Source organism: Syngnathus acus, chromosome 10 (genome assembly GCF_901709675.1).
Source record: "Syngnathus acus chromosome 10, fSynAcu1.2, whole genome shotgun sequence".
In the NCBI taxonomy this organism is placed as follows: domain Eukaryota; kingdom Metazoa; phylum Chordata; class Actinopteri; order Syngnathiformes; family Syngnathidae; genus Syngnathus; species Syngnathus acus.
The window spans coordinates 6,538,251-6,552,310 of NC_051095.1; the positions used below are offsets into that span (position 1 = coordinate 6,538,251).

Consider the following 14,060-nt stretch of genomic DNA (forward strand, 5'->3'; position numbering starts at 1 on the left):
GAGTTGAAAACAATGTCAACAGGTCAAATAAAAGATTAGGAACATGCCTGTGCTGCTATTGTGTCCTAATATAAAATCAGACTTCCATGCATCATGTCCAGTGATTTATTTCAGAGACGATCTGAGCTTTTCAGGACAGATGACTCATTTCAGCAGCGATGGCTACCCGCACCTTTCTGGTTAACTTCCAGGTGATGATGTCAGAGCCAGGTGGCTAATGGTTAAGCTAACCACATGACTCGATTAGTTGGGATGCATCAAAAATGGCCCCAAAGTGCATTCTCAGCTTTCAGATAGTGCAAGTATATGGCTGAAACAGGGTGTTATGATGATGATGTGGGCAAAAAGGTTGAAAGAAAACACTCTAAATGATGGGGAACGTTGGCCAGGGGGACATCATGGGGGACGATCTTGGTGTTAGGGGGTAAAATCAGACTTGGAATGGCAAACAACGAGGAGGGGTGATCCGATGTGGCTGCCAATGGGGCACCTTGGTCAGCCACACGTAGATTGATTGACTGCTGAAGTGAGCGAAGGGAAAGTCAACCGGAAGATTTTCTTTGTTCTAATGTTCTGTGTAGCCCGACTAGTCAAAACAGTGTTCTGATTAAGGTTTTGTTTGTGGAATATAGATTAAAGAAGCAAAATCCACTTGTTTTCATCCATCTCAGGGAGTGGCCATTTTGCCACTTGCTGTCGACTGAAAATGACAATCACAGTTGCAGGGCTCCCGTCACAGCCAATCACAACTCACCAGTTTTCTAAAGCTGAGCCGTATTTGGTTGTTACCTGAAGCAAGTGTGATATCATTTTCAGTTGACAGTGGCAAAAAGAGATGAATTAAAAAAATAAAATAAAAAACGGTTGACTTTTGCTGCTTAACTCCTATTCCACAAATGTAATATTAACAACACATACAACATATAGGAATAGAAACTTTTGGGGTTGACTTTCTCTTTTGGTTTTCAGCCTTGGCTTTGTCTTTCGGTATTGGCCAGAAATGTTCATTTAGAATGAATGATAAGCGAAAGTACATGGTGATGGACACACAAAAATTGCGGATGGGGGATGAATAGTGACTGCATGCCAGCTGGACCAACATTGCATGGTCGTGAAGTGTTTTAGTTGCTTCCAAGTCCCATGTAAGTTTCCCCCGACTCTCGACGAGCTTTCCGGCTTGCAATGCGGCTTCGCTCAAGGAGTCCTTCCAAGTGGCTCCAATTTGTGTGTCATGATGGAATTGCATACTGAAGGAGGAGACCCACTTGAATTGTGAGAGCCCGGACAAGGGTCTGTACTTCATTAATATTTGGGATGTGTCTTTCTCCACTCGTGTCAAAAACAAGCACCGCCGCTCAGCTGTGCTTCCGCCGACTTGCCCCGGAAGAGCAAAAGCTGTCCTCCGCCTCGCAGCCGCACATCAGCAGAGGCAGCGGCGGTCGCTCTTGGTCACCTCCTCGGAGGAGTGAACCACGTTTGGGACGAAGCCGCTCTTGACGCCCTCCCAGCCTTCCTGGATGCTGATGTCTCCAGAGCGCACCAGGGCGAAGATGTCTTTGGTCAACTCGGTGAAGGCACGCTCCACGTTGATGGCGTCTCGCGCCGACGTTTCGATGTAGCGCATGCCGTACACCCCCGCCAGCCTCTCGGCCTCTTGCCGGCTCACCTGCAACGTTGGCCGAGGAGAAAAGTTGGCCTCTTTCACGCAAACTTTACATACTGTTCATTTTGACTATAGACATGGGAGAAGGGTGTCCATATTAACTTTTTCTTTTACTTCCTGTATTTCAAGACAGTCAAGTTTGCAGCTAAAATGTGCCCAATACTTTTTTTTTTTTTACTTCACAATACATTCACTATGAAAAAACCTTGCTCCATTCCGCTAAATGATCAAAATAAGTATTACCGTAAATTTCTGACTAAGCTGTGACTTTTTTCGCAAATTTCATCGTCACAACTTTTAGCTGGTGTGGCTTATAGTCCGAAACTTACGGTATATATTATAAACAGATTATTTTGTTTCAAGTGTCCCAAACACAATTCAGATGTTACAGTAGGCTGACATGGACAAATGTTTTCAATTCTAGCATAAATCTGAAGGGACAACTCTGATTAGTCTTTGGAACGGCTCGTAATTCCCTCAAACGACGTATGCTGTTCTTTCTGTGATGAGCAATTTCGCGTTTTCATATAAACTTTTAGAATTGCGGGTGTGTGGACTTTCATACTGTAAGTAGAGGGTGCGAGTTGTTTTGACAATTATGTGCACTACTTCCCCATTTTTGCAACGGGCGAGTCAGTGTGAGCCTGCACGCACCTGTCGCTGAGCGTCCAGATCGCATTTGTGGCCCACCAGTAGGAAGACGATGCGGTGCGGCTGCACGTGACTGCGAGCCTCCTCCAGCCACTCGTGCACGTTCTGGAAGGAGCGGCGGTTGGTGATGTCAAACAGGAGCAGCCCTCCCACCGAGTTGCGGTAGTACGCTCGAGTGATGGACCTGCGGGCGACACATTTCGTAGGCCATTGGAACACGACTTGTGTTTTCTACATTCATGTTTGGCTACATGTGTTGCACAACCATTTGTGTTCAAATATCCATCTTTATACAGTGACGTGTTCAGGAGTGTTTCTGGATTTAAAAAGTGTGTCTTAGCTCTATGGAATATTTTGGATTATACCATCATGTTACGCATTGTTTACATGTTGGATATTGTTTTTGTCCTGAAAGGTGCCTACAAAAAAGGAGATTAGCTCAAGCATTTATGTATATTTATGTACAGTATGTAACTCCAACTTCCATTGGTTAATTTTGTCATTTTAAAAAGAGCTTGTTTGCTTGTAGCAAACACTTAAGGTGGTAATTCTAGTTTTCACACCTCCAGGGTGTCTTTGCCTTGTGTTATGTACACCTTTCCTCACGTCATTGAACCCTGACTTCTTTTCTTGCGTGGTTTAGTTAGCAGGCGTCGGCAACGTTTCTTTTTAGTGTCGAGTAAACTCAATGACGACTATACAGATGTGGCCCACCTGAAACGCTCCTGGCCGGCGGTGTCCCAAATCTGCAACTTAATCCGCTTGCCCGGCTCGATCTCCACCAGCCGAGAGAAGAAGTCCACGCCCACCGTGGGATCCGACACCTGAGCGAAACGTCCCTCGGTGAAGCGGCGGATCAGACACGACTTGCCCACTGTTGAGTCGCCGATCACGATGAGCCTGAACTGATACAGCCAGATGGCTTCCATGACTCTGCTCGACTCAGCTGTCGCTCTGTCGCTCGACCGGTTTTGTCTTTTCCGTCTGCGGAGGCGGGAGCATTCCGCGAAGCGAGAGAGAGAGAGAGAGAACAACTGTAATCACCAGCTCATGTTGAAATATTCATTTGTCATTATTCATTGGTGCCTTGAGGTACAAGTCAATTGACCACACTAGCTTCCCTCTTATCTCAAATTATATTTTCCTTTTAAAATCAATTTAAATGCCATTCATATAAAAAAATTGTCCTGTGTAGTTTATTTTATGTCAAAAAAATCTACAATGGCATAATTAAATAGAATACTAGGGTCAACCATTTTTTTGCTTTGGTTTAATGCCCATTATGCTGTTCTTTCTGATATGCATACCTTGGCCACTTGGGGGCAGTATATGACACATACTAATATTAGTCATTCTTTGCAGAGGATAAATATATCTGTGTATTGCTCTACTATCTGTCTGTGTTGCACCACCATTTGTGTTCAAATATTTCTTGTTTAAGAAATAACACTGCAACACTGAAGCAATTTGTTGGCCCTTGTATTTGCTTTTGCATTGTTTGCTAGCATTACGCCAAACAGACCTCTTCTACAGGAAGTGAAATGTATTCTGGTCAACACTGGAGAGTGTTTGTTCATTGAATTCCACAAGGGACTTCCCCAAAATGTTCCCACATGGTTGAGAAGCATCACACAACTTTTTGGACCGGTGCCCCCACTGGCCCTGAATGTGTGACCTTCCTAAACATGGGATTCCACGCTCAGAAATTTGACTTGCATTTGTGCGTTTAGTGTAGTATGGGTGCTTTCAACTAAATTGAAGTTTACCAAATAAATTGGCATATATGGCATGGCATTGAAGGCATAATAAAAAAAAAAGGTGTTTTCCTCATGAGTGAGACAATTACTACAGCCTACACACACACACACACACACACATACACACAAACACTACTGTCTTCTACTACTGCATAGAATTTCTGCATGCTATGTCTTCCACAACTCTTTTCTGGGCACAAATAGAATAAATGGGATGCACTAGTGAAACAACTGCATCCAACTAGGTAAAAGTAAATGAGAACTTTTGTTAGTTCAATTTATTTTGCCCACTACTGACTTCCACATCTGTAATACATCTGTGCAGTGTGCACACTAGTACACGTGCACATGGTTGATCTACTAGAGTGAAGTCAGCAGATGGCGGGGGGAAAAAAAAGTCTTTCACCTCCTGACAGAACAGGTGCAGGAAACGCAACGGACCTACTTCAGCCAACTGCTGGAGGCGATGACAGGGGCGGCCGTGTAGGCCCCGAAGTTCCAAGCTGGACTGGTGCCCTCGTTGCTGGTCCTGCCGCTGCTGCGAAAGATACAACAAGGGCACTTAAACGTTGAGGCTCACTTGGCACGGCAAACTCGCACAGTCATCCGCATGTCATGCGTCCATGGGCCGGGGAAATGGCAGCGATAGCAGCATCATAACGCCTGACTCATCCCGCATCAGTACCACTACCGTAAAGAACCGTCATGAGGCGCAACGCGGAAGTCAATCTCGACAAAAATAATCGTAATATTTTAATAAATAAAACAAAACAAGATAAAAATCGATTTTGCAGAATACGCCATAAATACCTTTGTTCTAATGGCATCGCAACGTTAGTATGTGGATAAAAACGGGCAGATTTCAAATGCGAAACAAATAAAAAATAGCGCACGATTTCCGTGCGGACCCGGAAGTATACACACTGCTGGAATATGTAGTTCCCACCGCACTTGAACGTTTGGCTGACAGACAGTGGGCGGGGCCTTGACATAGGACTTGCACACAAACCGCAGGCTAAATAGATAATAAAATTACATCTCCATTTTGTCTCTTTCACTTGGTGCTAGGAGCAACTTCAGCTTCTTCTTTCCCTTCTACTGCTTCATCATCTTTTTGGAACTCGCAACGTTTTGCAAGTAAAATCATCATAAAAGTAAGTTTGCACTCGACAACACTAACTACAGCGCTACTTTTGACTTACGAGTTGAATTTACCAGCACGTAACTCAATTTATTTGTACATAAATTTAAAGTTCGTCATCGAAATTAATTGGATTGTTATGAATTGTTCTATGGGGGGGCTCGGTTATTTTATAAAGAAAATAGCTTTTGTGGGGAAAAAAGAAGAAGAGATTTTATAGGACAAGATGAAAATCACATCAACACCAAAAGAATGAATTCAAGTGGCCAAATATTTTCTGGCCTATATGGACACGTACTGGGTACTGCCACTGAATAGTTTCCACTGTACAGTGGCGTGCAAAAAGGGGAGAGGGGGGCGGTCAGTGGGGCGGCGGCCCTCTGCATCAACTGTAACAGTGCTCTACATTTGTTCAGTGACTTAAGACATTGCCACCACTGTCACCAACAAGACTTGGGCATTAAACTGAAGCTCCAACTCAACTTTATTTTCTCATGTCGAAGCTTACTCGTATTGTAAAATTTTGGTTCACAAAAATATAAATAAATAAATTAACCAAGTGAAATAAATATTCAGAACCTGCTACCAATTAGCTAGCGTGGTTAACATTGGTTGCTTTCGGCACTAACGTTACTTCACAAAGCAAAAGTAGCGCGTTCAATGGAAAGATTTACCGAGATATTTCAAAGTCAAAACTTTGAGCTATAATTACAGTAGCGTAAAGTGCTAGTTTTGCAACAGTCTATCGGACCATCACAATGAGATACTATTGTATTTGCTCTTCAACTGTGATTCCCTTGTCATGAGGGGAATTATAGGAGGCGTTGTCGTTGCGAGTAACCCGTCACCTCGCAGAGGCGTCGCAACAACTGAGCATGCAGCCGCAGCAGCGTCTCCTCAAAGTGCTGGTGATCGGCGACCTAGGGGTGGGCAAGACCTCCATCATCAAGCGCTACGTGCACCAGGTGTTCTCCCAGCATTACCGGGCCACCATTGGCGTGGACTTTGCTCTCAAAGTGCTTCAGTGGGACCATGGCACAGTGGTACGTCTGCAGCTGTGGGATATTGCCGGTACGTTGCGCCCCCATTTGCAACTCTATAATGTGGTGCTGGTGAATAAAGATTAAGAACGTCATGAAATTAAATGTGAAGAATTGCACCTGCATTATAATTCATTCACTTCAACTCCTTTTGGTGTCATTGACTTGGCCACTGGAGGGCAGTATAAAATAGTCATCAAACAAACAAAGAACACTTTCACAACTACTTTAAGTGATTCGGTAAACTGCAGAAATATTAGTTACTTTGAGTAGAGGATGAAGAAAACGTCTGTGAGTATTTTATTAAGTACTAATACCCTAAAGTGACAACAGCGTTATTTATTAGCCTGTTAGCTGGTGGAGGGCAAAGATTTTGAAATATACAATGAATAACTGTTGTCTGTTTTGTTTTGTGTGTCAACTTCAGGGAGTTGCATAAAACAGCTTGAAGCCTTTTTCGTAATTGTTCACTAACTGCCTACATTGACAATTTTTGTTTGTTCAATTTTTGGTCAAAGCAAAAGAAGCTACTGATGTCCCGCTCCCACGATGTTATAATACTACTATTTATATTGTCTGGAGTTGTGGTAGGCCACAAAACAGAAGTTTCCTGGCGCACGTCCGGCCATGACGGTGCATGTTGCAAGCCAACATGGGCATAGGCTTTGTTTTTTTTGAACAGGCTTGCTGCTCGCATCATGCGGAGCACGTTAACATCCACCACAGAGCCTCGTCTATACATCGGCCAACACTCAACAAAAGATGTTGTTTTTTTTTTTTTTAATGAATAAATGTGGAAATCACATGTGACTGTTTCCATTATCTTTCGGGGTGCAGATCTACTTTGTATACAATGCAAACCTCATCCTCCCTTCTCCCACACAAAGGACAAGAGAGATACGGCAACATGACCCGTGTTTACTACAAAGAGGCCGTCGGCGCGTTAGTGGTCTTCGACATGACCCGCATCTCCACTTTTCAGGCTGTCCTCAAGTGGAAAGGAGACTTGGACTCCAAGGTGAAACAAATGTGGAGAAAAACTGGCAGGAACTTTGCTCATGTTCTTATTGTTATTAGGTTGCCTTGAGCAACGGGAGGCCGGTTCCGGCTGTCCTGTTGGCTAACAAGTGTGACCAGCGGCGTCTCGGTTTGTGTCCCAAACTCCCCAAACTGGAGAAGTTCTCCAGGGATTATGGCTTTGTGGATTGGTTTGAAACCTCCGCCAAGGTAAATTTAGCAAATCACTACTGCTAAAATAGTTTTTCATTTGACTAGAAAAATATTTTAATTGATCATGTAGAGTGGATATAAAAAGAAAAAAAACATGTCGGGGAAAGCCTGCTAGAATATCTGAACTTTATCCCGTGATCATCAGAGGTATTTTAAAAAGTGGCAGATCATTACAGCTCACAATAATGGTGGCAAAAGTTTTGAAATATAGTCTCATTTCTTTCAATCCCTCAAACATGGCATTTGACTTTTTATATACAGTGATCCCTCACTACTTCTCGTTTCGTTTATCGCGGCTTCACAACATCGCAGATTTTTTTCCGCAAATTAAAAAAACATTTAAAAGTCAAAATAAAACTTCTAAATTGAAGAAACATGTGTCTAACCTTTAGGACAATGAAGTATTGCTCCAAATGTTCGTTTGCATTCCTTTAGAAGTCCGTTTTTTGCGTGTTAGCACGATCACGAATTAGCATCTTTCCGCCAACACGTTAGCCTGCCCAGTACTTCTTGTTGGTAACCGTACTTCGCGGATTTCACTTATCGCGGGTGTTTTTTTTATTTTTTATCCAATTATCCGCGATAAACGAGGGATTACTGTACACTGTTCACGCAGCCGTACGTCACGAGGGTTTGGGAAATGTGCTCCATTCCCAGGACGACACCAACATCGACGCGGCTATCTTGTGCTTGATAAAGAACATCATGGCGGCCGAGGAGGAGCGGGCGTCCAGGAGCGAGACCGACGGCGGTATCTTGGTGCTGCCGCGCATGGACTACGGCGCTGGCGATAAGCCACTGTCTGGATGCTCCAAATGCTCCGGACTCAAGACTCGTGACAAACATGGCGACTAAGTCTCAAACCAGAGACTGACGGGACATTTGAATGACTATTTGTCTCGTCGCTATGGACGCTTCTCATCCGGAGTGGCGCAAAGATTTCAACGCAGCGGTGCCTTGAGAAACCAGCGCACTTCTGATCCGCGCCTCTAGATGGCGCAAGTAAATTTCACAACAGCAATTCACGTTTCCTTGCGGTGGAAGGAAAGACTACATCAGTAGGTAACGCTATTGCACCATTAAGTTGCTTTGTTTTACAAAAGAAGAACGTTGTTTTTTGGGCTTACATTTTCTACAGTTTATATGGACAGCAAATATTATTACTGTGTGTAAAAATATCGTAGAAAACCTCCTGGATGGTTTTTTTTTTTTATGAGGGGGGAGGGGGCAGATTAATTGCTTTTCCATTCCTTTCAAATAACCCCGAACGAGTTATTGTGTTTCTCGTTAAGCACAGCATGCTCTGTTGAATAATAGTTTCGGAAGATCCACCAGCTGACGCAACGTCTTGCATCCGTGCAAAAACAATGACCGTTTTTCATTTCTGATGCCGATCGAGATCAGAGAGTAAGGAATGAATGAATGAATGATTGCTGAGGCGCTGACACTAATTTCCTACTTTGTGATTTTTAGTGGGAATGTAGCTGCTGAAAAAGAAATTTCAAATCCAACTTACCTTTCCAATAAAAAATAAAACTGCTCGCTGGCTGACTTCATTTCGGCTTTATGTCCCAGGCTGACCGGTGGGAAGGGGAAGAAATGCGTTGCCTCCTGGGAATAGCAAAAATAGACACGACATAAGCACGGGCCAAAGTCGAAATCTTTGAAAGTCACTGCTGATTTATTTATTTACAGACTGATACCTTTGAACTCCATTTTCTTCTTATCATTTGTTTTTTCTCTCTCGATTTTTTTCAGTTGGAATCTCACACCTTGCAATCAGGCTCAGGAGGCTGCGCCTCTTCACTTCCTGGTTCCTCCAAAACAAACACACGCGCGCGCACACAGCTGGCTTGTGTCAGCCACGCCGCTTCTCGATGAAGTGTTCCCACAACTCGGAAAGCAGATGCATGCTTTTGCTTTTGACTTGAGCTCTCCTTGTTCTTCCTGGCAACAGTGAAAGAGATGCTGAGTGGAGAAGTGGCAGTGAAACAGGCCAAAATCCAGATGGCAGAGCGGGAGACAATTTGCGTACTAAGTGTTATTTAATAAAATGTGAGACTGACTGCTGCCGCTAAACCTCTTTTCCCAAAAGTTCTGATAAACACACGTTTCTTCTTTTCATTGCTGGCGCTTAATGTCTTGGCCCAAAAAGGCAACATTTTAGGAGCGCTCCATTCCAAATGTGACCTCATAAAAGTCGCATTAGCTGCCCTCTAATAAATGCAAACCGCACGTCCAGTTTTGCTTTTCCGTGTGCACCAGTCCGCCACTCCGGCCTTGAATGACTTTTATCTGAGCATCTTCTCTGCATTCTTTTAGTGGAACCCGGCTGCCCTTTCGGAGTCAAAGGGAGAAAGGTCACGATTTGGGGTCACGTGTATGAGCGTGTGCAGTGAAGGGTTAACGGAGGAAGCTCAGCAGGCCAGACACATTCCAGATGAAAAAAAATAGCAATTTGGGGGGCCATTAAGGAGGTCATGAGAACAGCAGCTTGGGCGCACATGCAGACACACACACACACACACACACACACACATGCCATTGAAAATGTTTGCCTGCGATCGGGAAGCGCCAGCAGCATGAGATGAACTGACAGCGAGTGACGTTGACTGTTTTCATTGGATGGGCCGGTCCAAACCAAAAAGTGGAAGACCAGTTTGATTTCAGACTTGTCACTCTAGAGTGTTTTGTTATGCTCAATTTTCCGCTCTAGCCTCAGAGCACACGATATGATCAAGGTCACGTCTATTTTTCATCAGATGCCATCATCTTTGGAGCTTTTTCCATTTGAGATAAAAAGAAAAAAATGACTACATCAGGTTTTTGATCGAAAGAAGAATGGAATTAAAACACACCCCAAGCTATTTTGATTGAGCTCCTTTTGTTTTAGAGAAGACAAAAAATGAACAGTTGTCATCCTCGCAGGCCGGGAACGTGCCGGCTCACAGCTTCGTCCAGAACCTCAGCAAAAGGAAAGTTCACGTGATTATTGATCCCGCTGGCTGATGCCGAAAGATTGTGCTTTTGAGAAAATACTGAGAGTAATGTCTCGGGACGCCTCTGTGACGACGTGGTTTCTTGCGACTCATCAGACAGCGGATGCCGATTTGACTTTGGAGGAGAGGACCTGCCTGAATCTCCTCTTCAACTCCTGCATGTTGGGAGATTTGGGCCGGGCCAGGTGGAGGCCTCCTCGACGTTTCTCGCCGTTGCCTCCCCCCAACGCCCGGGACACCTGTGCCACGGAGATCACGTGACCCACCAAAAATCAAAACAAACATCGGCGTGGCGTCGGGAGATGAGATCCCACCTCGTGGCACAGCTGCAGGAAGGCTGTGTGGACACCCTCGTGGTTTTCCCTGGCTGAGGCTTCAAAGTAAGCGCCCCCTGCGGGAAGGAGCAGGATTCAAGTCAATGTTTACCCCCGCAAATTTTGATCACCGCATTTTCAATACATACTTTACTCATCCAGTGATAGGACAACATCTAGCAAAAATGAGCAGTAGGCGGGTCCCACCTAGAGAGGACGCTAACGTCTCGCCTTCATCCGCCGGCACTTGTCGGGCTCGAAGCAGGTCGCTTTTGTTGCCGATCTGCAGCAGATTACACAGATTAACGGGATTATCAACAGTTCACCTGCAGCAAGTGAAACAATTCCCCATCGGTCAGGGAGGCCAATGAACACAATTGCCGCAAAAAGATTTTATTTTAAAGTCGGCTTTTGTAGCGCCTGGTGGCATGACGGCTTGCTAGATTTTTTACCCTCTTGAGATTTCAGTTTGCATTATTCCAATTTTCATTATCATCACACAGTTGCTATCAATATCACCCGAACGCCGTCCCAAAATAATCCACTTGTAGTTAGTGCCAGCTGTATATACATTCATATATAATTACATGTATATATATATATTTTATAATGAATTTTTCTAATTATTATTTTATACAGATTTCTTTTATTTATTAACTTAATGATCTGCTGTTACCCACCGCCTAATTTACCTGGCAACAGTGAAATAAGGAGACTAGCTTTTTTTTTTTTTTTTGGTTTGAATTTATTTTTAGGTGTTTTACACATTAGGGTGTAAAAACAAAATCGATTTAAAACAACAGCACCGGGTGGCATCCAAACTCGTCACTGACCAGGATGACAGGAATGTTTCCCGAGGGGTGGATGCGTCTGACGTGCTGGTACAGAGGTTGGATGGTGCGATAGCTGCTGTGGTCCGTGATGGAGAAGACCAGCACGTAGCCGTCTGCCCAGTAGATGGACCTGCTGGTTGAAAGCTTGTTAGCAGAGTGCTCGCAAAGACAACACGGGTGCCTGACCTGTTGATCTGCTCCTGGCAGTAGAGGCCCTCGGCGTCGTCCTGCGCACAAACAATCATCAAGTGTTTGGGAGTGACAGCGCGGAGGACACGTCTGTGGAGGGTAGGTTAGCAAAATTACAGGAACTTTTCATGGGAATTAATTTATGGAAGGTGACAGAAAGGTAGCGAGTTGAATAAAATGAGCCTGAAAGTGACAGAAAAGCCCTTGTGGTGGCAACAAAGTTACGGACAGTCGTTCATGCCAGCAGGAGGGGCTTCCTCAGACCCTCGTTATCTTGCCACCATAGGAAGCAAGCGTCTCCGAGGACCCGCTTTTCATAAACACGTTGCTCTTCTTAAAGTGACGGAGTGCCACAGCCTGCCTGCCCTAGCATCGCATCCTGTCGCTTCACACACACATTCCTGACCTCACTTGGAGATAAGGGTGCAAAAACGGAAACTGGCAAGAAGCTTATCTGCCAAGCGTTGCCAACAATGACCGACGAGAAGCAGGCAGTGTATACCTGCAGGGCCACGCAAGGCGTGTCCTGGATCTGAAGTGACACTTCCTCACCGTCCAGGGTGACCTTTCTGGAGTAGAGCGCTCCTGCAAGGCCAACAAGCAGAGGAGTGAAACAATACTCTCAGCGCAAGGATAAGAAGGAAGAGAAACATGGTGGAATTTACCTGTGTTGGCTTCATAGTCTCCAATAAAGCGTTTTGTCAGAAACCTGACAATGAGAGCTGAAAAGAAAAAGAAAAAAGTGGGAGAGCCAGCTTTTAGAAAACAAGCTGCGTTGACCTACGTGCCACCATTTGTTGTTAGCTAGGCCGGAATTTCCCTTTTTAGGACGAGTCTAAAATAAACAGGTTCAAAGTCCCAAATGGAGGAATGAGGCAAAATGCAAAAAGAAAATACCAATAAAATGCTCATTAGTGGTTAGAATAAGACAGGGGTGTCCAACCCATAGCCAGGTAGTTTTTTTCTTGTGAATGAAGCATGTTTAAAAAAATGATTTGCAAAAACAAGTCATTCAAGATAACTTGGGAGCGGAATGACAAACTCGTACGTCAATGCACAACTACATAACTGCTAGGGTTTGGTTTAAGCATGCTTCATCAAATAAATTTGAAGACTGTCAATGTCTCGAGAACGAAAGGATGAATGGCACTTGCATCTTTTGCCTTTTCTGGAGGAGGCTTTGGACACCCCTGTAATAAGATAACAGTAATCCTTGAGGAAGGAATTAATATTATCCTTCTTTTGCCGCACTCGAGCCCTGCTGGGAATTCAAACATGCTCGCTCACCAGTTTTGCCGACGTTGCTGGCCCCCAGCACCACGATCTTCACCGTCTTGTTGGGCACGCAGTCCGGTAGCGGGTACTCGGGGATGGGCACCAGCAGAAAGTTGGCGGAGCCGCTGTTGCTCATGGCTCCGGGTGCAGGGAAGGGGTCGCTCCAGCCAGCAGCATTGACCTCAGCTCCGTGTGGGAAAGAGACCACCCTCCTCCTCCTCCTCTCTTTCCTCTTTTTCCTTCTCCTCCTCCTCCTCCTCACGGCGTCAGCCCAGTATTCCCAGCTGGCCCCTGCGCTCTTATCCCTGGATCTGCTTCTGCTCCAGAGCGACACTTGAGAGCTGCGCCAAACACATGCGGTAATGCCCCAAAAGCTGGAGAAAAGGGTCAACAGATCTCCAGGCCACTGAGCCTGGAGGCGGGTTTGTTCGCACTGGGCACCGCACTGGGCAGGAAGAAAGACGAAGAAGAAGAGGAGGAGGCAAACTTCATTCACTGGACCGCCCTCCCAGAAAGGTTTTTTTCAAAGCCCAGTTGAAGTTGATTCCAGAGGCGGTGCTAAGTGGTAGCCAGGGGTTGTCATACATATTGAAACAAATAAAGACTTGTCACTTGACTACCGCAATAAAATTATAGTTTTTTTTTTTTTAATATGTTAAATGCTGCTTTAGCTGACATAGGAAACCCTGAGAAGTAATTACGATGTGAATAGTCAAGCACGTTTGATTATGAATGGAATGGCTATGACGTGAGTGACGGGAATTGAGGCGTGCCCTGTCCAACGTGACAGTAGTAGTAAACAGGACAATTGAAATAATAAACATAGACATAGAATATTTACATAGACTGGCGGCAGCGAGTTTGCCATATTGGATGTGGCAGCTCTGCCTAGTAAACCGATGGACTGAACTTAAGAATCTAAAAATAAGGTCTGTCAAAGTGTTGAAACATGGTGGTTGCGTCCTGTT

At 44.8% G+C, this 14,060-nt stretch overlaps 3 protein-coding genes across 6 annotated transcripts; 1 reads left to right on the forward strand and 2 right to left on the reverse strand.

Annotated features, from left to right (window-relative positions):
• Positions 1 to 91: 91 nt before the first annotated feature.
• LOC119128467 (ras-related protein Rab-39B) lies at positions 92 to 4,749 on the reverse strand. 2 transcript variants are annotated; one of them, XM_037260883.1, is made up of 4 exons: positions 4,513 to 4,749; positions 3,029 to 3,298; positions 2,318 to 2,498; positions 92 to 1,666 (listed from the first exon to the last, which is right to left on the reverse strand). In XM_037260883.1, exons 2-4 carry the CDS (start codon positions 3,241 to 3,243, stop codon positions 1,421 to 1,423), a joined length of 642 nt encoding a protein of 213 aa, XP_037116778.1. In that variant the 5' UTR covers positions 3,244 to 3,298; positions 4,513 to 4,749; the 3' UTR covers positions 92 to 1,420. The 2 variants fall into 2 exon arrangements, with proteins under 2 accessions (XP_037116778.1, XP_037116779.1); XM_037260884.1 differs by having other exon boundaries at positions 4,478 to 4,749.
• A 297-nt stretch (positions 4,750 to 5,046) lies between these two features.
• Positions 5,047 to 9,031, forward strand: zgc:162171 (uncharacterized protein LOC565931 homolog). 3 transcript variants are annotated; one of them, XM_037260879.1, is made up of 5 exons: positions 5,047 to 5,225; positions 6,020 to 6,283; positions 7,140 to 7,270; positions 7,330 to 7,479; positions 8,140 to 9,031. In XM_037260879.1, the coding sequence occupies exons 2-5, from the start codon at positions 6,088 to 6,090 to the stop codon at positions 8,335 to 8,337; spliced, it is 675 nt and encodes a 224-aa protein (XP_037116774.1). In that variant the 5' UTR covers positions 5,047 to 5,225; positions 6,020 to 6,087; the 3' UTR covers positions 8,338 to 9,031. The 3 variants fall into 3 exon arrangements, with proteins under 3 accessions (XP_037116774.1, XP_037116775.1, XP_037116776.1); XM_037260880.1 differs by having other exon boundaries at positions 6,031 to 6,283; XM_037260881.1 differs by having other exon boundaries at positions 6,068 to 6,283.
• Positions 9,032 to 9,508: 477 nt separating this feature from the next.
• Positions 9,509 to 13,612, reverse strand: rasl11a (RAS-like, family 11, member A; the record flags this gene model as incomplete). The annotated part of the gene is made up of 8 exons (XM_037263084.1): positions 9,509 to 10,720; positions 10,796 to 10,872; positions 11,003 to 11,078; positions 11,629 to 11,758; positions 11,815 to 11,855; positions 12,320 to 12,402; positions 12,483 to 12,539; positions 13,105 to 13,612. Coding segments are annotated over 8 exons (1,119 nt in total), but the record flags the coding sequence as incomplete, so codon positions are not given.
• Positions 13,613 to 14,060: the final 448 nt, after the last annotated feature.

Excerpts from the sequence above, each read along its gene's own strand:
- LOC119128467 (XM_037260883.1), bottom strand. The coding sequence starts at position 3,243 with ATGGAAGCCATCTGGCTGTATCAGTTCAGGCTCATCGTGATCGGCGAC. Across the intron at positions 2,499-3,028 it reads GCCGGCCAGGAGCGTTTCAG|GTCCATCACTCGAGCGTACT; the intron begins GTGGGCCACATC and ends TGTCGCCCGCAG. Across the intron at positions 1,667-2,317 it reads ATCTGGACGCTCAGCGACAG|GTGAGCCGGCAAGAGGCCGA; the intron begins GTGCGTGCAGGC and ends CCAACGTTGCAG.
- zgc:162171 (XM_037260879.1), top strand. The coding sequence starts at position 6,088 with ATGCAGCCGCAGCAGCGTCTCCTCAAAGTGCTGGTGATCGGCGACCTA. Across the intron at positions 6,284-7,139 it reads GCAGCTGTGGGATATTGCCG|GACAAGAGAGATACGGCAAC; the intron begins GTACGTTGCGCC and ends TCCCACACAAAG. Across the intron at positions 7,480-8,139 it reads GGTTTGAAACCTCCGCCAAG|GACGACACCAACATCGACGC; the intron begins GTAAATTTAGCA and ends CTCCATTCCCAG.